The 26,065-nt window shown below is 51.5% G+C and overlaps 1 protein-coding gene across 1 annotated transcript in view; it reads left to right on the top strand.

Annotated features, from left to right (window-relative positions):
* Positions 1 to 24,817, top strand: part of ELL (elongation factor for RNA polymerase II) — a 47,149-nt gene extending 22,332 nt beyond the window's left edge. The window contains exons 3-12 of the mRNA XM_056867514.1: positions 2,675 to 2,796; positions 3,083 to 3,246; positions 6,082 to 6,335; positions 7,439 to 7,566; positions 11,398 to 11,494; positions 13,395 to 13,872; positions 21,715 to 21,781; positions 21,962 to 22,133; positions 22,562 to 22,606; positions 24,695 to 24,817. Of these exons, the coding sequence (XP_056723492.1) occupies positions 2,675 to 2,796; positions 3,083 to 3,246; positions 6,082 to 6,335; positions 7,439 to 7,566; positions 11,398 to 11,494; positions 13,395 to 13,872; positions 21,715 to 21,781; positions 21,962 to 22,133; positions 22,562 to 22,606; positions 24,695 to 24,811 (1,644 nt within the window). The 3' untranslated portion in view covers positions 24,812 to 24,817. The remainder of the gene's footprint in view (positions 1 to 2,674; positions 2,797 to 3,082; positions 3,247 to 6,081; positions 6,336 to 7,438; positions 7,567 to 11,397; positions 11,495 to 13,394; positions 13,873 to 21,714; positions 21,782 to 21,961; positions 22,134 to 22,561; positions 22,607 to 24,694) is intronic.
* Positions 24,818 to 26,065: the final 1,248 nt, after the last annotated feature.

Genomic DNA, 26,065 nt, shown 5'->3' with positions numbered 1-26,065 from the left:
CTTGCGCTGATCTGGCTGCCTTTAGATCCAGCAGTGCGGCAGCTAAAGTGAACCTGCCCAGAGTAGATAATGAGGACAGGGTGGAGGGGGCGAGAAAGAGATTTGGCCCCAGACGTGCCTCTCGCTGGCCTGGCGAGAGGGTGAGTTCACCTGTGCCGAATGAGGGGGGAGACTGGGGAACCCTCCGGCGTGTCTTGACCGTGTCTCAAAGAGAGAGGGGCTAACGACAGGCGGAGGGGCTGTCGCAGGCTGCTTGGCATGTAGAAGGTCCCGGGCTCAATCCCCGGCGGCATCTCAGGTTAAAGGGACCAGGCAAGTAGGTGATGTGAAATACCCCTGCCTGAGACCCTAGAGAGCTGCTGCCGGTCTGAGTAGACAATACTGACTTTGATGGACCAAGGGTCTGATTCAGTAGAAGGCAGCTTCATGTTTTGGGGAGGGGCCATGGCTCAGTGATAGAGCATCTGCTTGGCATGCAGAAGGTCCCAGGGTCAATCCCTGGCATCTCCAGTTAAAGGGACCAGGCAAGGAGGTGATGAGAATAGACCTCAGCCTGAGACCCTGGAGAGCTGCTGCCGGTCTGAGTAGACAATACTGACTGTGATGTGACCAAGGTTCCAATTCAGTATAAGGCAGCTTCATGTGTTCAGTCTTCAGTTAGAGGATCCCACGTGCTGAGAAGGGCCTGAGATCCTGGTGAGCCGCTGCCGGTCTGATGAGACAAGGTGGAGACAGATGGGCCAGAAGTCTCATCCTGAAGCCCTGGAGCTCAGTGGCTGAGCCCTGGCATTGCACGATAAAGTCCTGGGTTAAAGCCCTGGCGTCTCCAGTGTTAACGACTTCCTCTCATTGAGTCCCTGGAGCGCAGAAGAAGAAGAGTTGGCTTTGGTATGCCGACTTTCTCTACCACTTAAGGGAGAATCAAACCGACTTACCATCACCTTCCCTTCCCCTCCCCACAACAGACACCCTGTGAGGTAGGTGGGGCTGACAGAGCTGTGACTAGCCCACGGTCACCCAGCTGGCTTCACGTGGAGGAGTGGGGAAACCAGCCCGGTTCACCAGATTAGCGTCTGCCGCAAGAGTGCTATCCTAGCCAAGGCAGAAGCAAAATGGGGCCGCGGGCTCAGGTTGGCCAGTCAGAGAGCCCCGAAACTCGGGTGGCTCTTCAGCAGACCTCTCTCTTCATTTTTTTAAAATAACGTTTTAGTCCTGAGATGAATCTCCACCAGGAAACGGGCCGGCCACTCTCTTAACGGGAAGGCTAGTTCTCGAACCAGCTGTTCGAAACCGAGCATGTTCTTAAAATCTCTGTGGTGGCACCTATTTTTTTTTCCAAACAATTGCTAGTGAGAAAGGCAAAAGTTGCAGCTGCGGTCTGGTCTATTTATAAGTGGCGGCTGCATAAACAGCAGCAGCATCTGGGTGCCCTTGGAGAGCCCCCACGCACACACCTCTGCCGAGCAGCCCAGAGTCCCTCGAGCGTCGAGTTAAAAATACTCCCCGGGCTCTCTCGGCCAGATCTGCTCCAGTACCGAAACGAGCCTGACTTAACGGACATGTTAATTGGGGACTTGCGGCTGCGTGGCGTGACCCTTTCCTGCCTTGCGGGTGTTTCCCTGGAGGGCACCTGCTTGGTGAGAGGCTGTCAAAGAAATTCCACAAAAGCGCCAGGCCCCTGTTTCAGTCTGCGCCGTGACGCAGGGACAAGTGCCCGGCAGCCCTGCGAGCTGGACATGCTCGCCCTGGGATTGGGGGCTGCGTTTGCGGGGGAGACTCCCCGCACGTGGAAAGCCAGCTTGTCAGGAGCAAAGGCTTGTTGTAGCCTTCTTTCTGCTAGGAGAGATCAAAAGAGTTTCCGTCTAGACATTAGGAAGAATTTTCTAGTGGTTAGAGCAGTTCCTCAGTGGAACAGGCTTCCTTGGGAGGTGGTGAGCTCTCCTTCCCTGGAGGTTTTTATGCAATGGCTAGATGGGCATCTGTCAGCAATGCTGATTCTACGACCTTAGGCAGATCATGAGAAGGGAGGGCATCTTGGCCATCTTCTGGGTCACCAGGGGTGTAGGGGGGGAGGTAGTTGTGAATTTCCTGCATTGTGCAGGGGGTTGGACTAGATGACCCTGGTGGTCCCTTTCAATTTTATGATTCTATGAGATTTTTGGCATTTGGAAGCATCAAAGCATGCCCCCCACCTCTCCCCAGCTGCTGGCCTTATGGTCATAAGAGTATATTTTTGGTGAGCCCCAGCGTTCTCCCTCCTTCCAATTCTGTGCTGTTCAGACAGGATGATTCTGTTGCAAGAAAATGAATAGGTATAGTTCAGACATTCCCCCATGGACACATGCAGTAACTGAGGCGGGGTGGGGGGTCCTATCTCTGTGGCCTGGCACATTCTCTGCATGGTGGAAAGTTCCCGGATCATTCCATGTGCACAAAGATCCATGTGCAGGCGGTTGGAAAAGGCCTTTTTCTGCCCAGAACTTACTCTGCGGTTGCCAGGCAGTGCCCAGCGGTAACAGGCGAGGTGGTGCATGGTGGCTTCTCTGAGTCCCTCCTGGCCATAAACGATCAGGATCACTCCCTGCTTCTCTTGCTTTGCTTCTTCTTTCTGTGCTGAAAGTCGGGAACGGCGGCCTTCCCTAAGCAGCCCTCCTTCTCCTCCTCTTCCAAACAGCACATCTCGATACCCAGGCCGGACTGTCTGACGGAAGCCCGGACCTTCTCGTTCTATCTCTCCCACATTGGCAAGGACAGCCCCCAGGGGAGCTTCGACTGCATCCAGCAATATGTGTCCAGGTGAGTGGGCCTTGGAGAGCCCATGCGGGAGCCTACTCATCAGCTGCTTCTTCTGGAGGGGAGGCTCCATGTGCAAAGGCCCCTGAGAGCCAGTTGCCGGGGAATGTCTCTGCCCCAGCTGGCTTCAAGGGTGCTGGGCCAGGCGTGCCTCTGTTGTGGTCCAGTGTGGCTGCTCTGATGTCCAGGATGTGCAGCTACGTTTATATCGGCACCCTCCCCTACCCTAGAGTCTCCCCTTCTGCCTGTTTTCTTGTTTGTCATTTTATTTTATTTTTTCGTTCTGTAGCGATGGGGACATCCAGCTGGATTGCCTCGGGAGCATCCAGGATAAAATCACCGTCTGTGCCACCGACGATTCGTACCAGAAGGCCAAGCAGAGCATGGCCCTGGCTGAGGAGGAGACTCGGAGCAGAAGCGCCATCGTTATCAAACCTGGAGGCCCTTACGTCGGTAGGTGAGGGGGGGTGCAGCTTCTGAGCCCTGCACGGTGGGTCGCAAGCCTCGCTTAAGAGGGCGGGGGACGCTTGGGAACGGGGAAAGCTGCCTCTTGCTTAGCTTTCTGAACAATGGGAGGGTGTCCTGTTTGAAGCCAGCCACCAGAATGATGCTTGCAAGTGAAGCAAGAGGGGTTGTGAAGGGTGCATGTGCAGCAGTACTTTTAAGAACATAACAAAGGCCCTGCTGGATCAGACCAAGGTCCATCAGGTCCAGCAGTCACAGTTGCCAAACCAGGTGTCTCTAGGAAGCCCACAAAACTAAGACGACTGCAGCACCATTATCATGCCTGTGTTCCACAGCACCTAATAAATAGGCAAGCTCCTCTGATACTGTAGAGAATAGGTATGCATCATGACTGGTAGCCATGGATAGCCCTTGCATAAGAATATAAGAAAAGCCCTGCTGGATCAGACCCAGGGCCATCAAGTCCAGCAGTCTGTTCACACAGTGGCCAACCAGGGGCCTCTAGGAAGCCCCCAAACAAGACGACTGCAGCAGCATTGTCCTGCCTGTGTTCCAAATAGAATAGGCCTGCTCCTCTGACACTGGAGAGAATAGGGATGCATCATGACTAGTAGCCATTTTGACTAGTAGCCATGGATAACCCTCTCCTCCGTGAACATGTCCACAGCCCTTGTGTAGGGGTGTGTGGGGGCGTGGGGAAAGATGCACATTTGGCAAGATGATATTTAGGGCAGGTTTCGGTTGGGGCCTGTGTAGTCAGGAACATTCTGAAAGGGACTTTTGTGAGCTAACGGGTTACAAGTAGAGCCCCCCCCCCATGCGCACACACGTGCATGCATGGTCCTTCCTGTCCTGTGGTTTTATTTAACATCTGCAGATTTTGTCGCACCAAAAAGCTTCTCTTGCCGAGAGAACTTGATAAGAGCAAGAGGGGCGGGAGCAGGAAGGAGGAAGGCCCTCCTGTGGGGAGCCCTCTGCCTTTTAAATCCCCCCCCCCCGCCTGCTCTTGGAGATGTTCAGGGTCTGATTTAGGCTCACATACTGTGATTTTGAAGAAGAAGAGTTGGTTTTTCTATGCCGACTTTCTCTACCACTTAAGGGAGACTCAAACCGGCTTACAATCACCTTCCCTCCCCCTCCCCACAACAGACACCCTGGGAGGTAGGTGGGGCTGAGAGAGCTCTAAGAGAGCTGTGACTAGCCCAAGGTCACCCAGCTGGCTTCATGTGGAGGAGTGGGGAATCAAACCCATTTCTCCGGATTAGCATCCGGCGCTCTTGTGGAGGAGTGGGGAATCGAACCCAGTCCTTCAGATCAGAGTCCACCGCTCCAAGACACTGCTCTGAACCACTACACCACGCTGGCTCTCTTTGGGCATATCTCTTCCAATGGCTACAGCAGTTGCTTCAGAGGGGAGCCGTGTTGCTCTGTGGTCGAACAGGTGTAGATCTGAGTCCAGGAGCACCTGGGAGACCCAACAAGATTTTCGGGGTGTCGGCTTTTGAAAGGCAAAGTTCCCTTCATCAGATACCCAGACAACACCACGTCTGGCAGCTGGAGCTTTGACTGTCGAAAGCTGACACCCCGAAAATCTTGTTGGGTCTCTCAGGTGTTCCTGGATTTGAATCTAGCTGTTCCTGCAGCCATTGAGTAATCCACACAAGGCAAGTGCGCACACGCACCCTTTGTTTGTTTGCTTTAAGTGGAAGGATTTAATATTTAAGCACCTGTTCTGGCCGGACTTCTTGCCCAAGGCAGGAAGGTCATAGACGGAGGTTTTGTTTGCTTCCTGCAGAGCAGTTCTAGAAGAGCAGTGTGTGGGGGTGGGGGGTGGGGGATGGGCCTTCTTAACCCATTTTCCCTCCTGCCATTTTCTCAGAATCCTCATTCTTTCTCTCTGCCCAACCTCTTCTCTTTAACATAAATAATCTCACATCATGGTTTCTGCAATAATTCAAAACTTGTAGGCTATTCAGACAAAATTTCAGATAGAGTTCAACATGAAGCAGCAACTCCCTTCTATGGCTGGATAGGTTTTACCTCCTAGAAGGCATGCCAAATGCAACACCCCAATGTTGTTCATTATCCAAAATGAACCAAAGATTAAACGAAGGGACTATGATAAAGGTCCAGGACAGAAAAGCCATTTCATGCATTTAGCACTTCTTTAGCCTAATAACTCTCAGAGCCAGCATGGTGTAGTGGTTAAGAGTGGTGGTTTGGAGCGGTGGACTCTGGTCTGGAGAACCGGGTTTGATTTCCCGCTCCTCCACATGAAGTCAGCTGGGTGACCTTGGGCTAGTCACAGCTCTCTTAAAGCTCTCTCAGCCCCACCTACCTCACAAGGTTTCTGTTGTGGGGAGGGGAAGGGAAGGCGATTGTCAGCCGGTTTGATTCTCCCTTAAGTGGTAGAGAAAGTCAGCATATAAAAACCAACTCTTCTACTTCTCTCCTTCTGAGAGCCAGTGCAGTGAAGAGGTCAGTGCTGGACTGTGATTTGGGATTCCTGGGTTCAAATCCCCGTTTGGATATTTAGCGGACTGGGCCTTGGACCTGATGCACACTCTCAGCCTAACCCACCTCTTTTTTCTCAGCATGACTCCTGGGAGGAAGGGTGGGGTAAAGGATTAGATGCGTACTTAGTACATTTTCCTCCTGCATCTGCTCCGGGGCTTGAAGGGAAGCCCTGGCGTCGGTGGGCCACCCAGCTCCATCACTTTCGGCAGACCTGGGTCGAGTGCTGCTTTTGGCCAAATGTTGGCATCCTCTCTTATCTCTCTCTCTCTTCCTCCCCCCCCCCCCCCCGCTACCCCCAACCCTTAGGCAAGAAGGTCCAGATGCGCAGGCCGGCCCCGGGAGCTTCGGACACGGTGCCCTCGCGGAAGCGGCCAACGCCCGTCAACCTGGCCAGCGCCATCCGGAAAGGGAACAGCGCCGTGTCCCAGCGGCCCTTCAGAGACCGGCTGATGCATCTGCTGGCCCTGAAAACCTACACGAAACCGGAGCTGATCTTGCGGCTGCAGAAGGACGGCCTGGCTCAGCCAGACAAGGATTCCCTGGACAGTCTCTTGCAGCAGGTTGGTCTGTGCTTGGCATCTCGTCAAAATGCCCCCTCCCCCTTCCCCTGCAGTCCAGAGGGGGCCTTCAGAGGAGGGAGAAGTTGGTCACCCTTTGGTCACACCTTTGCAGAAGCTGGTCACCCTTTGGTGTGTTAGTTTTAATGGAGCCTCCTTGAGCAGCAGCAGCATACCTCTGAATACTGGTGGCACAGCTTTCGTGCCCTGTTTGCACATTGTTTCCTGAAGCCTCTCACTGTTTGTGCTGTTAGGAAATGGGGCACTAAGCAATTTCACCCTGGCCTGATCCAGCTGGGCAACTGGAAATTTTGAAACTTTTGGAAATAATAAGACTACAGGAGGGCCCCCTGTCCTGAGCCATTGGGAAGTACAGAAAACATGCTTGGCCCAACTACGTCTCTCTGGCTCTGAGCATTTAAAAGAAGAAGAGTTGGGTTTTTATATGCTGACTTTCTCTATTACTTAAGGGAGAATCAAACTGGCTTACCATCACCTTCCCTTCCCCTCCCCACAGCAGACACCCTGTGAGGGAGGTGAGGCTGAGAGAGCTCCAAGAGAGCTGTGACTAGCCCAAGGTCACCCAGCTGGCTTTATGTGTAGGAGTGGGGAAACCAACCCAGTTCACCAGATTAGCCTCCGACGCTCACATGGAGGAGTGGGGAATCAAACCCAGATTCTCCAGATCAGAGTCCACCGCTTCAAACCACTGCTGTTAACCACTACACCATGCGGGCTCCCTTTTTCAGGATGTGTGTCCCCCCCCCCCCCAGTTCTGAGACCTGATAAAGTATGATGCCTTCCCCAAAGTCCACGGTTCCCTTTTTAGCAGTGCTTTCTTCCTTCCTGCTAAGAGGTGTGTTGGGAACGGGAAGGGCTTGTTTGTGATACAAATGCAAGCAGCACATTTTGGGGGGATTCTGAATGCTGCACGGGGTGATGGCTGCCACAGACACGTGAGACCTGTTCAGCCCCGGGACTTATTCTAGCTCACAGTGTTGACAGACAGCCACCGTGCACGTCTGGTCAACGTAGCTTCCTCCCGGAATTCGTCAGCATTTCTCACCTTTTCTGTTAACCTGCTTTCTCTTCCCCGCCCCTTACAGGTCGCAAATGTGAACACTAAAGACGGGACGTGTACCCTGAAGGACTGCCTCTACAAAGAAGTGCAGAAAGACTGGCCCGGGTACTCGGAAGGGGACCAGCTGCTGCTTAAAAAAAGGTTTCCTTTCCGGTAGTAGATCCAGTGTCTGTCTCGGGATTGGGACCTCCTTGTTGTTGTTCGTTTTATGTGCTCCGAAGCCTCTGTGGGTCGTCACTGGGAGTAACTGGACTCTGAGGCGCGAGTAGCTGGAGTCCTATCTAGACCATGCTCTTGTTGGCCTGGTTCACGCGTGCAGGAGTGGCTGAACGGAAGGGGTTGGGCACTGCCAGATGCAGAGCAGTGGACTCTGGCTTCACACTTAAAAACAAGACCTGCCCTCTTCCTGCTGTACTACATTCAGTGTGCGAGCTGGCTTTTTTGGCCTGGGGGGAGTGGATACTCCAAAATGGGATCCTCTGTCTGACACTGCCAGAAGACTTGGTAATGGCCACAGGTATAGACAGCTGGCTTTGAAAGGGGGGTTAGGCAGATTCATGGAAGGAGAGGTCTGTCAGTGGCCGCGAGCCCTAGTGACTGAAGGGAACCTCCACGTTCTGAGGCAGTCAATTTCTAAATGCCAGTGACAGGAGACAGCATCAGGGGAAGGCCTCGACCTCTGTAGTTGGACCTCCGGAGAACCAGTTGGCTGCTGTGTGAGACAAGATGCTGGACTAGACGGACCCTCACTGGTCTGATCCAGCAGAACTCTTCTGATCTTATCAGGGGAAGGCCTCGACTTCAAGAGGAACTGGTTGGCCAGTGTGTGAGGGTCCTGCTGGATGGACCCTCACTGGCCTGATCCAGGCAGGGCTCTTCTGATGTTCTTATGAATGCCTCTGCCTCTATGCTCTGTAGCTGGACCTCCAGGGGAACTAGTTGGGCCACTTTGAGAGGCAGGATGCTGGACTAGACGGACCCTCACTGGTCTGATCCAGCAGGGCTCTTCTGATGCTCTTCTGATGTGCTGCAGTCCTGTTATCCCCTTAGGTGACCGGTCTGTCCTCTGCCGCCTCACTTTTCCTCCCCAGGTCTCAAAGAGCCCCTCTTCCAGTGTGCTGTGCATTGTGCGGGGGGGGGGGGGAGGCAGGAAGGGAGCAGCTCTCTTTGTGGGGAGCTTCTCTGCCATTATTACAGTCTTGTCCTTGAAGGGCCCCTGGGTTGCCATTGCTAAAGAGAGGAGTCGGGCGGTGGAGTTGGAAGTACTTGTATCCAAGGAAGCTCGTCCCAGATTTTTGTGGGAGGTGCAGAGGGGACGGCTGATCGCTCAGTGGTTAGGGCACGCCGAAGGACCTTGGTCCAGTCATCCTGGCAGCTCGGGGAATTGCTGTCAGAGTACGGAGCTAGATAGATTGTCTCACTGGGTCCATGGCAGCTTGAGGTTGCAATGAGCAGAAATCCAGAGGTGTTTCCTTTTCCTTAGTCGTGGAGGGGCCCACATCTCAGCAGTAGAGCGCCTGTTTCATGGGCAGGAGACGCACATGCTAGCGCAGGCCAGAGCCTCTCCGGCCAAGCTCAAAGAACCGTGGCCAGATTGAACTGGCTGTCCATCTTAGGCAGCTTCAGAGGTTCAGGTAAACCTGCCCCTCTGGCTCCTTTCTGTCCACTGGAACACCTCCCACAACCACCACTGCAACATGCGCACACGCTTTCTCTCTCTAGCTGTGGCTCTCTGTGTCTGCTGTGCCCCTGTGCGGAAGAAACACAGAGCGTGTGGCTTTGGGGGTTGAGCTTCTCTGAGGATCTCTGTTCCTTCTCTTAAAAAAAAAAAAAAAGTTTAGGTCAGATTTTATGCCGTCCGTCGTAATTTTCCATTCAGTTCTGAGCTGGCACTGAGAATGTTTGCATTGGTTTGCAAGACGCCTGGCATGTCAGGCTCCTGTTTAAACCAACAGCGTCGTGTCTCCGAGCCAGCTGGGCTCCCCAGCCGAGGGAAGTGTTAGAGCCCAGGAAAACAAAATGGGCGGCGGGGGGGTGGGGGGGCTTGTTTCCCTTCCACCAAGAATAAAAAGGCGGAAGGAGTAGAAGCCACAGCTGAAATGATGGGAAGTTGAGCGCTCTCCCGCTCAGGAAGGGGTTGGTGGGAATCGTGGTTGCAGGGGGCAGTTCCTCTCCCCCACGCTTCAGGGAAAGAACCAGCCTGCAAATGTGCGTTGTTAAAGAGCACAGATTGTGAACTTGGGCAGATCACAAGAGGGAGGGCAGGAAGGGGTTGCACCAGTGTTTGGCTCTCGGGGCCCTTTCTTGCATGCCCAGGGTAGTGCCGATCGCCACTTTGGGGTCAGGAAGCAATTTTCCTCCAGGCAAGATTGGCCAGGGATCCTGGAGGGTTTTTTTTTTTTTTTTTACCATCTTCTGGGCATGGAGTAGGGGTCACTGGGGGTGTAGGGGGGGGAGGTAGTTGTGAATTTCCTACATTGTGCAGGGGGTTGGACTAGATGACCCTGGTGGCCCCTTCCAATTCTGTGATTCTAGAAATACTTGAAGTGTGGACTCAGTCACGCATTGCTGCCTTCCCTAGAAGCCTTCCAGATGCTCCTGTTTTGTTTTTTTATTTTCCAACGGGAGTGGCGGCTGTTGTCCCTCGTCTCCCCACCCCCACTGCAGCTTGGGTGACTTTTTATTTCTCTTCCTGGCTTTCTCCTCTCCAAGAGAAAGGAGGGGTCGTGGCTCAGTGGTAGAGCCTCTGCTTGGCATGCAGAAGGTCCCAGGTTCAATCCCCAGCATCTCCAGTTAAAGGGACTGGGCAAGTAGTCCCTTTAACAGTGAAAGACCCCTGCCTGAGACCTTGGAGAGCCGCTGCCGGTCTGAGTAGACAAGACTGACTTTGATGGACCTTCAGTAGAAGGCAGCTTCATGTGTTCACCATGATTAATTATTTATTAAAACATTTATATCCCACCTTTCCTTGTGACTCAAGGCAGCTTACAATAACAGATAAAAACATCCCTAGCTAAAACCAAAAAGAAAATAGCCAGCCTCAAATCTCTCCCCCTTCACCCCCCCCCACTTTAAAAGATGTTTGATGTTCAAACTCCTTCAAAAGCCCTGGTGAACAGCCTTTCAGGGCCTCCTGAAATAAAATGGGTGAAGCGCAGCCTCAAAGGTTTTCCACCTAAGCCCGTCCTCAAAGAAAAAGATGCTTCTTGCTGGGTTGATGTCATGGGAGTTAATATTGCAAAACATTCCCATTTGTGTCCATAATGAGGAGGAGGAGGGCGACCAGAATGGTCAGAGGTCTGGAATCCATGCCCTATGAGGAGAGACTTAGGGAGTTGGGTTTGTTTAGTTTGGAGAAGAGAAGGTTGAGGGGAGACATGATAGCCATGTTTAAAGATTTGAAGGGATGTCATGTTGATGAGGGAACTAGTTTGTTCTCTGTTTCTCCAGATACTAGGACACGGAGTAATGAATTTAAACTAATAGAAAAGTGATTCCACCTAAACATTAGGAAGAACTTTCTGACGGTGAGGGCTGTTCGATGGTGGAATGTGCTGCCTCGAAGGGTGGTGGAGTACCCGTCTTTGGAGGTCTTTAAGCAGAGGCTAGATGGCCATCTGTCGGGAGTGCTTTGATGGTGTGATCCTGCATGGCGGGGGGAGGGTTGGGGTCACTGGGGATGTGGGGGGAGGTAGTTGTGAATTTCCTGCATTGTGCAGGGGTTGGACTAGATGACCCTGGTGGTCCCTTCCAACTCTATGATTCTATGAGTGACAGCGACTGAATTTTGTCTGAACCAGAACCAAACCCAAGTGGAAGGCAGGCAGAGTCCAGACCAGAACTGAACCCTGAATAATAATAATAATTATTATTATTATTATTATTATTTTGACTTTCCTATCACATTGCCATGGAATTTGGCAACTTGCTTTGTCAAACCCAGGGTCTGATCCCCCTCCCCCCGTCCTGCTTCTGTCCCTTCAGGAAACTCTGCCAGCCGCAGAACGCCAGCTGTCCCCCGGAGAACCCCGCTCTGAGTCCACCGAAAGACGGTGCAAGTTTATCCTCTTCCCCTTCCCAGGTAAGTGGCGGAGGCTCGGCTGCTCTTTATTAGCCGTGCTGGGAACCATGGAGCCGAGGAGCAGTTCCTAAGCGTGTGGGGGCCAGGAGGGGTCACACCCCTCATGGATGGGGGTGGGGGGAGAGCGGCAGTCTATCAGTCTAGCTTTTAACAAAGACTAGGGTTGCCAACCTCCGGGTGGTGGCTGGAGAACTCTCGCTATTACAACTGATCTCCTGGCAGCAGAGCTCAGTTCCCCCAGATAAAATGGCCGCTTTGGAAGGTGGACTCTATGGCATTCACCCCATTTGAAGTCCCTCCCCAAACCTACTCAGGCTCCACCCGCAAAATCTCCAGGTATTTGCCAACCCCGAGCTGGCAACCCCAACAGAGACTCTTTATCTTTGCCTCTGGCTTCCAGCTTAGAGACAGCGTTGCAGCGGAGGGCGAGAACCACGTTTGAATCTCGGCTACATCAGGTGGCTTTTGGCTAGCTCTTTCGGGGTGGGGGCTTCTTGTCTTTCAGCTATGCCAGCTCTTTAAACCCTCCTTCGTAAGTAGGCACTTGTGTCCATGAATGGACCTTACAACCACCGCATGCTGTTGAGGGAAAGAGAGAGACTTTGTGAGCAGTAGCTCTTTCCAATGAAAGCTGTGAGCATTCTCTGGGTGAAGGGCAGGATAGAAGTCTAATTTAAAAACAAGAGACAGCGGGAACGGTGGCCCAGATCTTCTTCTCCAGCGGCACAGCAGGTACGACAGAGCACCCCATTCTGCGGTCCCTGCTGGCTCCAGCAAGAAGGGTGCCTGAATCATATATGATAATTACTGAGAGGTTCAATGTTACTTTGAACTTTACCTCCATATCCAGAGTTATAGATTTGCTGTGATCTCCTGGGTCACAGGCAGGAGCTCTTGGTCCACAGAGAGCTGCAGCACAATCCAGACTTGTGCCTTTCTAAGTCTTTTGGGCTTGGAGGGGTGTAACTTTGCTTAGGACTGCGTTGTTGGACGGTGTTTGAAAGACGGATTCTTGCTTGTGACATCGCCGGTTTCTGACTATTGTTGACTGCACGAAGAGGAGGCTGTTTTGACTATTTGACAGTTATAATTATTTACTATTAAAACCCAAAAGTGCTGCAGTAAACATTAAACAGCCTTGAACATTTAAAAAAAATTATCCGGGGTGTCAGCTTGCATGAGCCAAAGCTCCCTTAGGGAAGGGGCCGTGGCTCAGTAGTATATATGTTTGGCATGCAGAAGGCCCTAGATTCAATGCCCAGCATCTCCAGTAAGGATGAAGTAGTAGGTGATGGGAAAGACCCCCTGCCTGAAACCCTGGAGAGCCGCTGTCTGTTAGAGTAGACAAGACTGATCTTGATGGACCAAGGGTTTTTGAACTTTTGCGAACTTTTTTGCGAACTTTTCTCCCTCTCTCATAATACTAGAACACGGGGTCATCCACTGAAGCTGGTGGGTGAGAGATTCAAAACAGACAAAAGGAAGTATTCCTTCACACAACGCTTAGTTCAGTTGTGGAACTCCCTGCCCCAGGATGTGGTGATGGCTGCCAGCTTGGAGGGCTTTAAGAGAGGAGCGGATATGTTCATGGAGGAGAGGGCTATCCATGGCTACTAGTCAAAATGGATCCTAGTCACGGTGCACACCTGTTCACTCCAGGATCAGAGGAGCAGGTCTATTATATGAGGTGCTGCGGAACACAGGCAGGACAATGCTGCTGCAGACGTCTTGTTTGGGGGCTTCCTAGAGGCACCTGGTTGGCCACTGTGTGAACAGACTTGTGGACTTGATGGGCCTGGGTCTGATCCAGCAAGGCCTCTCTTATGTTCTTATTCAGATTAAGGGAGCTTTCATGTTTGTTTGTCAGTTCTCAGTGTTTATTTCTGTCGCCTTCTTCCAGAAGCGATCTCAGCCGTCAGAATTCATTGACCCCCTCGCCAGCAAGAAGCCACGGATCTCTCACTTTACCCAAAGGACTCCACCCGTTTTCAACGGCAAGCTGAACTCCGCCAATGGGAAGGAGGCCTCCTTGCCAACGGCAGTGAATTCAGTAAGCTCCAACTCCCTTTTGCCGCCCCTGGAGCCGCCGAGACCTCACGACCCCCTGGCCGACATCGGGAACGACGTGAGCCACAGCAACAAAGACTTTGAGCTGCCAGAGCCGGCCGAGAGGCTGGCGGCAGCTCGGCCGGCTAAGAACTATGCCCAGCCGGGCCGGCACGGTTACGGCTTGCATTCGAAAACCAAGAAGAAGCTTAAGAAGCACAAGGAGAGAGAGAGGAAGGAGGAGCAGCAGCAGGCCAGAGGGAAGCCAGCACCCTGCGGAGGCGCCCTCAAGAAGGACGGTGTGAAAACGGGGTCTTCGCAAAACTCAGCAGGTGGGCACAGACAGTGTGGGCTACAAAGAGAAATCCCGAGAAGGGCTGAGCAGAGAGCCAGCATGGTGTAGTGGTTAGGAGCGGTGGACTCTGATCTGGAGAACCGGGTTTGATTCCCCACTCCTCCACATGAGCAGCGGAGGCTAAAATGGTGAACTGGGTTAGTTTCCCTGCTCCTACACACAAAGCCAACTGGGTGACCTTGGGCTAGTCACAGCTCTCTCAGCCCCACCTGCCTCACAGGATGTCTGTTTTGGGCAGGGGAAAGGAAGGTGATTGTAAGCCAGTTTGATTCTCTCTTAAGTGGTAGAGAAAGTTGGGATATAAAAAAACAACTCTTCTTCTTCATCATCATCTGCATCGTACGTTGCCGCTTTCACATCCTCTTGGTCCAGAATTGGGATAACTTTCCAGGGCTGTGTTTTGCTAAAGGAGGGGGTGGTTTCCTCACAGTTGAGCGATCCTCAGGGTTGCTCCATGAGAAAACCCGCAAACGTCAGGCAAGCTATCCGCTTCTTGCTAGGCGGTCAGTTAGCCCTCGGCTGGCTGTCCCCTGCGATGTGCAAGCCATGGGGAATGCTGGGGCATGCGCTGAGTGGAGTGCTCAATGTGCCTGCAGCAATACTGTGAAGCTCTTCAGTCATGAATGGAGTGCGCGGCCTCAGTTGGGCACCCCAAGCCATATACACAGGGCTTCCCTGACAAACATTTTTCTCTGGAGCTCTAGAGCCAGCGTGGTATAGTGGTTAGGAGCAGCGGACTGTAATCTGGGAAACCAGGTTCGATTCCCCACTCCTCCACATGAGCGGCAGAGTCTAATCTGGAGAACTGGGTTCAATTCCCCACTCTTCCACAAGAGCAATGGACTGTAATCTGGTGAACCAGGTTGGTTTCCCCTGACCTAGAGCTAGTCACAGTTCTCTGCGAACTCTCTCAGCCTCACCTACCTCATAGGGTGTCTGTTGTGGGGAGGGGAAGGGAAGATGATTGTAAACTGGTTTGATTCTCCTTGAGGTAGAGAAAATTGGGGTATAAAACCCAACCCTTTTTCTTCTAGAAGGTTTTTGAAAGGTGTTGGGCTTGGCCTGGTGAGGAGAGCCAAACGGCTGACCGGTTTGGGCACCAGTACAGTTGGAGGGCAGGGGGGTGACGTGAGCTTGTGGACTCACCGTGCATGGGATGTGTTGATGTTACCGCACCACCCTGAGCTGGTGGTGGCAGACTGGTCTTGGCTCCAGCACATGCCAGCATTGTGGCACACGCAGGCACCCCTTCTGAGCTTGGGGACAAGCCAGAGGAGCCCCGAGCTCCGGCACCCTCAGGCCCCTGGTTAGCTAGAGGACAGGGTTCTGGGAGTCCCCCTTGGGGAACTCTGCCTGGCAGGTGCAGCAGCCTGTTTCCTTTACTAGAACCAACATGGAAGCAATCGCAAAACAGAGAGCAGGCCTTTGGGTTCCGTGGCACTCTCCATCAGGCAGACCCTTCTGGCAAAGAAAGGGTGGGGGAAGATGGGAAGACCCTCAGGGTGCCTCCTGAAATGGAGTCGGCACAGTGCAAACAGAGTGGCAAAGCTGTCCGCCCTCTAGGTGACTGCAGGGTAACTCTGCCTTGCCTTCCTGCCGAGGGTAGTACCCCCCACCCTTAATCTCTGCCTCCGCACACGCGTTTTTTATCATTTTCTCCTAGTGTGCGTCCCACTTGGCTGCTACCTTGCACAAAGTCTTCTGGTCCTTTCCTTTATCCCTTAGAAGCTCCTTGATCCATTGATATTGAGCAGCGTAATCTTAGATCTAATGTTTGAGGGATACAAGGACTGAAATAAATCTTGCCCCTGACAATGTAGCCTTGGGATCCCTGTCACTTAATAAAAAAGGCATTATATCTGACACAGAGGCATTAGATTTATATTAAAAAGGGAAAGATATAACGTGATCTAGGTTCTTCATAAAAGCGGCATTCCAAGAGGGCAGGAGCTAATGAATCGACAGAGCCAGGAGAGCAAGGACAGGTCCTGTCTGGGTATGGTATATTTAGAATTCTGCCCTGCATGACCATAGAGGGGTCAGCATTCAGTCTAGCCAAACAGAAGGCTCTAGAAAGACAAGGAGTTGTCAAATAATAAGTATAAGCGGGCAAACCGCATGGTGGTGGTATTCCGAAAAACTGAGATGAACAAATGCAGCGAGCACGAAAAGTAGTGCTGTTATAATCGAGCTCTTTAATGCGCTTTTTAATATTGGCGAAAGCTTCAGTTTTCCCAAGCTCTAATAGCATCTGGTCCAGTCTGGTTTCTTTGGAGGTGGCTGAGAGAGGCCTTCCCAGAGACAGCTCCTGCCTCAGAGCCTTTGGCTAGAGGCTGGGCCGGGGTCGTCCTCTAGTGTGTTAAGCTTTTTTGCTGCAGCCACATAATGTGGAAACAGTTCCTCCGCTATATTGTCGAAGGCTTTCATGGTCAGAGTTCATTGGCTCTTGTAGGTTATCCGGGCTGTGTGACCGTGGTCTTGGTATTTTCTTTCCTGACGTTTCGCCAGCAGCTGTGGCAGGCATCTTCAGAGGAGTAACACTGAAAACAAACTTTCAGTTAGGTCACAAGGTCTACCGGAAACCAACTCACACAGATCGCTACTTACACAAAAACTCCAACCACCACCCCCGACAGAAAAGAGGAATAATCAAAACATTAATGGACCGTGCAAGACGGATCTGTGAACCACAGTTTCTCAAGGAAGAAATTAATCATCTAAATCACGCACTGCTAGCAAACGGCTATTCCAGAAATGAAATCAGAAGGGCCATTAAACCAAACAAAAATCAGAAAACTCAGGAAAAACAGTCTCCCATAGGAAAGGTATTCTTGCCATTTATTAAAGGAGTCACTGATAGGATGGAGAAACTTTTGAAAAAACATAACCTACAAACGGTGTTTAAACCCACCAAGAAAATTCAACAGATGCTACGATTAGCAAAAGACAAAAGAGACCCCCTCACCTCGGCAGGAGTATATCGTATACCTTGCAGTTGTGGACAAGTTTACATCAGGACCACAAAACGCAGCATACAAACAAGGATAAAAGAACATGAAAGATACTGCAGACTTGGCCAACCTGAGAAATCAGCAGTGGCTGAACATGGACTGACACAAACAGGACACAGGGTCTTATTCCAAGACACTGAAAGACTGGACAATTCTACCAACTATTTTGTCAGATTGCACAGAGAAGCCATTGAAATTCATAAACATCAGCACAACTTTATCAGAAGAGAGTTTAAGAATGAATAAGGCTTGGCTTCCTGTCCTGAAAACCTCCAGACTAAGAAAGACTACAGTCCACAATAGCCATGCAGATTAGCTTTGGATTTCACACATTAACAGATCACTTCAGGATACAATGGTTCCATATTAACATACCACACCCTCATCAGCACATTATCTTGATACTTACAGGACAATGATTAGCACATTACCTTTGATACTTTTTGCAGGACAATGATTCAGCTCAAACCCAACCCCTTTCTGACTATATATTACTCTTCCTACACACTTGACACTGAGAGACACGGTCCTTCAGTGTTATTCCTCTGAAGATGCCTGCCACAGCTGCTGGCGAAACGTCAGGAAAGAAAATACCAAGACCACGGTTACACAGCCCGGATAACCTACAAGAACCAAAGTTCCTCCGCTGTGGGCCTCTTCTTCGTAGCCAGCAGCATGTTGTATCTTCTGTCCTCATTTTCCTCTTTGGTTCACACTCAGCCCTGCAGAAGATCCTCCGGTGAACATGGAAGCTGGCTTCATAGAATCATAGAGTTGAAAGGGACCACCAGGGTCATCTAGTCCAACCCCCTGCACAATGCAGGAAATTCACAACTATCTCCCCCCCCCACACCCCCAGTGACCCCTCCTCCATGCCCACTCTTACCATTTACGGAAGAATCAAACCAGCTTGCAATCACCTCCCTTCCCCTCCTCACAACAGACACCTTGTGAGGTAGGTAGGGTTGAGAGAGCTCTAAGAGAGCTGTGACTAGCCCAAGGTCACTCAGCTGGATTCATGGGGAGGAGTGGGGAACCAACCCGGTTTACCAGATAAGCCTCTGCTGCTCATGCGGAGGAGTGGGGAATCAAACCCGGTTCTCAAGATCAGAATCCACCACTCCAAACCACCGCTCTTAACCACTACATGACGCTGGCTCTCATTACCCTGGGCATGTAAGAAAGGTGGGTTGTAAATCAAGTAAATTAATATTGTTTTCTATTAATCTCGAGAGCTCTGTGGGCAGGAGCAGTCTATCTCTGCCTAATAGATGCTGGCTGTCCCCATTGCTCTGACCCATCTTTATAGCTCGCTTACCCTGATTCCCGATTTCATGCAGTCCTTGAGCAACCCTTGCAGGGAGTTCAAAACTCTTGATCATAGAATCATAGAGTTGGAAGTGACCACCAGGGTCATCTAGTCCAACCCCCTACACAATGCAGGAAATTCACAACTACCTCTCCCCCCCACACACACACCCAGTGACCCCTACTCCATGCCCACAAGATGGCCAAGGTGCCCTCCCTCTTGTCATCTGCCTACGGTCATGGAATCAGCATTGCTGACAGATGGCCATCCAATCTCTGCTTCAAAACCTCCAGGGAAGGAGAGCCCACCACCTCCCGAGGAAGCCTGTCCTACTGAGGAACCGCTCTAAGTGCTTCCTTTGCGACTCTTCCCGTTGGTCTTTTTAAAAGTGTTGCTGCTGTTTGGCCTGCCTTTTCTCATGAGCATTCGCTTTTTAAAAATTCTCTTCCGCTTTTTCCCCTTCCTTAGTAAATATTGCACGCTCCCTAAGGACGGCCAGTAGGTGGTGGTCAAGGGCCGGCCAGCCCGTCACTCCTTCTGTCTGGCTTAGTTTCCTCTTCCCATTTAGAAATTTCCCATCCCAGAAATTAGCTGTTCTCTCTTCCCCCTCCTCCGCCAACCCCCCAAAAGCTAGAACTGTGGAAAAGCCCTTGAGCTCAGCAGTGGTTTTAGGGCCATATGGTTCCAACAAAGAGAGCCAGTTTGGTGTAGTGGTTAAGAGCGGTGGTTTGGAGCGGTGGACTCAGATCTGGAGAACCAGGTTTGATTCCCCACTCCACGTGAGCAGTGGAAGCTAATCTGGTGAACTGGATTGGTTTCCCCACTCCTCCACATGAAGCCAGCTGGGTGACCTTGGGCTAGTCACAGCTCTCTCAGCCCCACAGGGTGTCTGTTGTGGGGAAGGGAAGGTGATTGTAAGCCGGTTTGATTCTTCCTTAAGCGGTAGAGCAATTCAGCATATAAAAACCAACTCTTACTCCTCTTCCTTCCGGCAGTCTTTAAAATTGTGATAAATCTGTGAGGCTGTTTGAAGTTTCACTGCAAAGAGGAGGTCAGTTTTTCCCTTAAGTGCATTAAAGTTCGAAATGAAGGCGCCTGCAGAACTAGCTATCTCTAGCCCCAAATTGTGGCTTTTGGCTGCAGGTGAACAGGCCTGGGGCTCAAACGCTGGTTCCATAAGGACTTCCGTTTCTGTGTAAACAACCGTATGCTGATTCTTTGCAAATCTCCCTGCTGCTGTATCTGTCTCTAACTGCCGCTGGGGGTCTCCTCCACCCCGGTCTCCTTTGGGGGCTGGCGGCAAGAGGCAGATAACAAACCCACTCACAGCTTCCAGCTGGTGTTGGTTGGGCAGAGGGCCAGAGGCTGCTTAGCTCCCCTCTGCTTGGATCCGGTCCGTCCCAGAATTGCATCTCCTGCCCACCCTCCACACCTCTCAACCTTGTCATTTGCATTAGATGGTTGACGGATTAGGGTTCAAAGCATACCCAGCTCCTTCATCCTATGAGGAAAGGTTGAAGGAGTTGGGTATGCTTAGCCTGAAGAGGAGAAGGCTGAGAGGGGATATGAGAACCCTCCTCAAGTACTTGAAGGGCTGTCATATGGAGGAGGGCGCCGAGTTGTTTTCTGTTGCCCCAGAAGGTCGGACCAGAACCAACGGGGTGAAATAAATCCGAAGAGTTTCCATCTAGACATTGGGAAGAATTTTCTAACAGAGCGGTTCCTCAGTGGAAGAGGCTTCCTCGGGAGGTGGTGAGCTCTCCTTCCCTGGAGGTTTTTAAGCAGAGGCGAGATGGCCATCTGTCAGCAGTGCTGAGGCAGATGATGAGAGGGAGGGCACCTTGGCCATCTTGTGGGCACGGAGTAGGGGTCTCTGGGGGTGTGGGAGGAAGGGTGAATTTCCTGCATTGTGCAGGGGGTTGGACTAGATTACCCTGGTGGTCCCTTCCAACTCTTATGATTTATGCTCATATTTCCGGCAGGCAGAAAACATGCATCAAATGGGGAGGGGGAGCAATACGAGCAGGAGGCCCATTCAGATGGGGCCAAACCATGGCTGGGTTGTGGTGCTGAGAACCCAGTCCTTGCTTCAGGGGCTCTCAAGGCTGCTGTAATGTTCATGAAGTTGTAAGAAGAAGAGTGGGTTTTTATACCCCGATTTTCTCTACCTTTTTAAGGATACTTAAAGCGGCTTACAATCGCCTTCCCTTCCTCTCCCCACAACAGACACCCTGTGAGGTAGGTGGGGCTGAGAGAGCTCGGAGAGAACTGTGACTGGCCCAAGGCCACCCAGCTGGCTTCATGTGTAGGAGTGGGGAATCAAACCCGGTTCTCCAGATCAGAGTCCACCGCTCTTAACCACTACACCACGCTCACTCTCAAGCAACTGGGAGCATTTTGACATGGACTTCCGGGATAAGGTCTTGGGATTTTTTTAGCTTGACTACAGTCTTTGAAGGCCCTCACCTCTGTGATTTGTGGTGTTGGGAAGCTACTGTGTGGCTGCAAACCACACCTAATTACATCAGCCCAGTCAAGCGGGGGATCCCATGGCAGTAACTTCAGGCCTCCGGTGGAACAGGTTAGGTCTTAATGTAAAAAGAGCGCCCTTACCGTGGAGAATGCCGTGCCGCCTTCGCATTTGTGTTCCTGTGATGAATTTGAGGGCAGACTACCTGTATATTGAGATTTTCTTCTCCGGGGGTTTGTTCCAATAGCCCACCTCTCAAAGCGCCCCCAGCCTCAGTGTGGACTTCCATTAAGCCTGCACTCCGCGGCCTCAGCCCCTCTTCAGCCTTTTCCCCCCTCGCTGACGGTCCTCTTGAGAAACTGACAGCTCTTTTTGCTTATGCTTACTGAGGCAGAAGCTTTTCAAAGGATAAAATGCAGACTCTTAGATATCGGACTTCAAGACCTAAACAGCGCTGCTAATAAAACATGCTCCCCATCAGATTTAGGGGTATCTTTTGACTTTTACCAGCCCTCCTTCCCCATTCTTATCTCACCTGTGTGATCCTTCTCAACGTAGAGCCATTTCTCTGGCCAGATTTAATGTTTTGCCATCTGCGCTACTCGAAGGCAGATTTTGGAAAATCCCTCTGACAGGCTCTGCCCTTGTGGCAACAGCTGTATTGAAACCATTGCTCATGACTTATTGTCGTTTCTACACAGAATCTCGTAAAATTTTAAGCCACCCGTTGGTTAATAGACAGAACGTCTCAGATTCTTCTAATGTTTCCTATTTATTGAACAATCATTCACTCCAAATATTGGAGACAGTGGCCCGGTTTTTAAAGTTTGTTTTAAAAGCCCACCGAACAGTTAATTAGATGGCAGCATCAACAAATAGTATTACTCAATGTAACTGTCTTTTAATTCTATAAAGGGCACTTTTTAATATTTCCATTCCTTTTGTATCCTTCTGTATTGTGTTTTTATGCCAATAACGGAATGAGGATGAAGATGACAGCTGTTTTTTCTCCCCCCCTCTCTTTCTCAGGTTTAAATGGGGCCTGTAACAGCTGCAGCCTTCCAACCTCAACCTCAGAAATGCCGGATTATTTGCTGTGAGTCTTGGAGGCTGGCCCGTCACCACGCTGGGGCTGGGTTTGGCTCCCTTCCTCTCAGAGTCGCCGGAAACTCGAGCTGGGCTGCTTGAGGAAGTCCAGGGCTCGGCTTTACTTGGGGGGGTGGGGGAGAGTTTCAAAATCTCATCCAAAACCCTTTTTCCTCTCTCGCTGCCGCAGCAAATACACAGCCATCTCTGGCTCAGAACAGCGGCAGACCTACAAGAACGACTTCAACGCCGAGTACAGCGAGTATCGGGACCTGCACGCCCGCATCGAGAGGATAACTCGGCGGTTCATGCAGCTGGACTCGGAACTGAAGCAGCTTTCGCAGGACTCCGATAAATACAAGGTGGGAGGAGGGGAGGAATGGTCTTGTAAGCGACTTTGGTTCCCCACTGGGAAGAAAAGGGGACTATAAATTTCCACATAGATCAATAAAAATGTCCACCGACAGGGAATTGTCTTAGGGGAGAGTGGTTGTATGAAGATTGTCTCCAAGCCATATAAAATTCGCAGTCACATACCTGAGCAATGCTGAACAGTTTTAGAAAAATTAAGATTAAAAGATATGAAATGTACTTCAGACTGAGAAATGGAAGGCTTGTATCTGAAATGTACCATAGGTTCCCTGGGTGTGGGGTATGGGGGTGAAGTCTGGGGTCCCTCTGATTCCCCCACTCCTGTTTTAACACTGGCGCGTCACGCAGCCACTTCAGACTTAAGTTTGCTTTCAGTCAGAGCTCACGCTGACTCAGGGCATGTCGTTTCCCCTTGCAGGAAATCCGCGATCAAATCTTGCAGGAATATCGGAAGATTAAAAAGGTGAGCTTGGCTGGCCCTTGCATTGCGACATGACCTGCCTCCACTTGAACGTGTTTGCAGAGCAAGAAAACTCCCTCGCTTTTTGCAGTCGATGATGTCTCGGACTGCTGGGAGAGGCGCTTCTCCTTCTAACTAAACCGTACTCAATATGCTAAAAGCCTGCCGTTCCTCTCTTGCTCCCCGCTGCTTTTCCGTCTTTAGGGTCCCTGTTTCCGTTCTGTGCCCTTTCCTCAGCCCTCTGATGCCCTCTGAACCTCCGCCTGCTTAAATTGTGGAACTCCCTGCCCCAGGATGTGGTGATGGCTGCCAGCTTGGAAGGCTTTAAGAGGGGAGCGGACATGTTCATGGAGGAGAGGGGTATTCATGGCTACTACCGTGTTTCCCCGAAAATAAGACACTTTACTCAAGAAGACACACTATGGCTTATTTTCAGGGGATGTCTTATTTTTATTAAGCTTTTCCCCTATCCGGTACGCTGCACAGCCACGCCTATCACTATCAATTCCTTCACAATTTTAACAAAAATAAATCTGATTTTAAGATTTATAAACAAGCACCTATTTTGATTTAAAAAAATAACAACCCTGCTGTTGAAAGGGGAATAAAACCAGAATACTTAACACTGCTTCACCCAAAGAAATTTAAACAGCGTCACGGTGTGTGTTGGTGGCTATTCTTTCCCCCAACACAGCAGGGGGCAAAGAGAAGCCTCCGAAGCCGGCCGCGCTGAGCAAATCCAGAAAGCGCCCCGAGTCCCCCTTCGCCAGCCACGCGGCTCTCGCCTTCCGGCGCCGCCACCGGAGTTCTCTGGGGAGGGGGTTCCGTGTCTCGGCAGCTGCGGCCCGAAGGGCCCCTTCCCCACACAACCGACCCCTCCCCTCAGCCCCCGCCCCCCATGTGAGCGCACCAAATGCCCCTCCTCCTCCCCAAGGGAGGAGCCAATGGCAGGCAACGGCAAGGCCCCGCAGCAGCCAATCCGCAGCAGCCACGGCACCGAGGCCCCACCCCTCTCGGGGGGCCGACCCAGAGCACCACGGGGACTGTAGTCCGAAAGCCCGCTGGGAGGGCCCGCTCCCATGCCTATCACTATGTCTTATTTTCGGGGTATGGCTTATATTGAGCAAATGCTTAGAAATCCTGCTACGGCTTATTTTATGGGTATGTCTTATTTTCGGGGAAACACGATAGTCAAAATTGATACTAGTTGTGATGCATCCCTATTCTCTCCAGAATCAGAGGAGCAGACCTATTGTATTAGGTGCTGTGGAACACAGGCAGGATAATGCTGCTGCAGTCGTCTTGTTTGTGGGCTTCCTAGAGGCACCCGGTTGGCCTCTGTGTGAACAGACTGCTGGACTTGATGGGCCTGGGTCTGATCCAGCAGGGCCTTTCTTAGGTTCTTATAGAGGATGAGGTTATCCATTGCTACTAGTCAAAATGGATACTGTCCATGATGTGTACCTATTCTCTCCAGGATTAGAGGAACATGCCTATTATATGAGGAGCTGTGGAACACAGGCAGGATGGTGCTGCTGCAGTCATCTTGTTTGTGGGCTTCCTGGAGGCATCTGGTTAGCTGCGGTGTGAACAGACTGCTAGACCTGATGGGCCTGGGTCTGATCCAGCGTGGCTTTTTTTTTATGTTCTCCACGTCATTACTCTTGGGAGGTTTTAATCCTAGCCAGCCTTGACAACTTCCCTTCCAGAAGCCTGCAGGCATTCTGGTGGCCTTGTGGCTAGAATGGCCGGTTGAATGTGCTGTCACAGCAGCTCAGCCAATTGGGTAGCCGTGTTAGTCTGTCACTAGCAGTAGCAAAGAGTAGCAGTCCAGTAGCACCTTAAAACTAAAGCTCATCCCGTGCCAGAAATGTTGTTAGTCTTTAAGGTGCTACGGACTCCCACCCTTTTCTACTTTTATTCCTTAGTCCTCCAAAGGCCGAACTACTTCTCTCGCTGGTTTCCTGCTCTGGATATTTGCAAAGAAATGTTTTTTTGCCTTGACACTTTTAGCAACCCGCTCCTCAAACTCTTTTTCACTCGCCACAGTTTCGTTGTCCCTTTTAAAAACAAATCCGTCTCTCCTTGCAGACGAACCCAAATTACAGCCAAGAGAAGAACCGCTGTGAATACCTTCACAACAAACTAGCCCACATTAAAAAACTGATAGCCGAGTACGACCAACAGCAGATCCAGTCTTGGCACTGATGCGAGGGGCTGAGGGAGACTCCCCCAGCGGACGTGACCCTGTGAGCCGTTTTCCAAGGGGGAGAGGAAGGAATCGAGATCTGTGCTGAAGACGAGTGGCAGGCTTTCGGGGCCCGAGGACTGAACCCTCCGCCGGGACTCGTGTCCTTCCGCCGTAGGAGCCAGCCTGCCGGAAGTCTCCCTGCCTAGGGACGCTTCCTCGCACTTTCTTTCTCTCTCTTCAGATAATTAAAACAAAAAATTAAAGGAAGGCAAGGTTGCTTGTTTGGGAACGCCAGCCAGCGACTCCGGAGGGGGAAGAATCCGCACCACAGGAGTTTGAATGTCTTCGCGGGTTTGAGTTCTGAGCTGGAATTCAGAGGCGTTTGGGGCCCATCCCGCAACAAGCCAGTTGCGGACCCTGTGCCGCCGACTGCACCCAAAGGCGAAGGCCTTGGGGGGGGGGGCGGACCCACTCTTTTTCCAGAAGTGGGGAAGCATCCTCCATTGGGGGCCTGCTTTGCAAACCTGCGTGTTCGCTGTCCATTAAATCGTTGCTTAACTCAGAGCTCTTTCCTTGTTTTGTATTTCAATCGGTTCCTGACCCCCCCCCAAGCCGTGTTCTGGAGCCGGGGGCTGACGGGCAAGTCCCAGGTTTGTGCCGTGACCCGGTCTTTCTCGGCCAGGCCGCATGGTTTTGGGCCCCTTCCTACAGTACAAGGAATTGCTGGCATTTGGCGGGGGGGGGGGGCTCGGTTTTGCTTGTGTAGGTTTGTACGCAGCAGCCAATTTTAATTACGGATAGGTCTGTTGTGCTACTTCTGGAAAAGTCCGTCTTGAGGAAATGAACCTTCCCTTCCTCCTCCTCTCTTTCCTTGTTAGGACAAACGTTCCAGGGACCTCTTGCCAGGACTGCTGGTGTTTCAGTGTTAAGGACTTCCTCAGAGTTACCTCCCAGCCCCCCCCCCCTAGTTTGAAGGTGTTCTCATTCATTACCTTTAAAATGGATATCTGTAAGAAACGGGAGGGGGCCAGCAAGTGGATGGGGGGCTTTTTCTTTGTTTTCTTTCCCAAAGAAACAGCACAGGATCAAAGTCAGCACCCAGGAGAGGGAGATGCCCGAACTGCGGTGGAGAACAGTCCGACCAGTTCCTCTCCTGTCTCAGCCGCTGGCCTCAAGCAGATAGTCTCAACCTGGGTGGGGGGTTGCTGGCTTTAGTCCAGCAGGTATAGCCCGGCGGCCTTTCCTGTGTCCTGGGTAGCTTTTGCCTTCCC

The sequence above is a fragment of the Euleptes europaea genome, chromosome 2 (genome assembly GCF_029931775.1).
Source record: "Euleptes europaea isolate rEulEur1 chromosome 2, rEulEur1.hap1, whole genome shotgun sequence".
Lineage (NCBI taxonomy): Eukaryota > Metazoa > Chordata > Lepidosauria > Squamata > Sphaerodactylidae > Euleptes > Euleptes europaea.
Note: the sequence above shows the minus strand (reverse complement) of the source record. Positions and strands in the feature narration are given on the sequence as shown.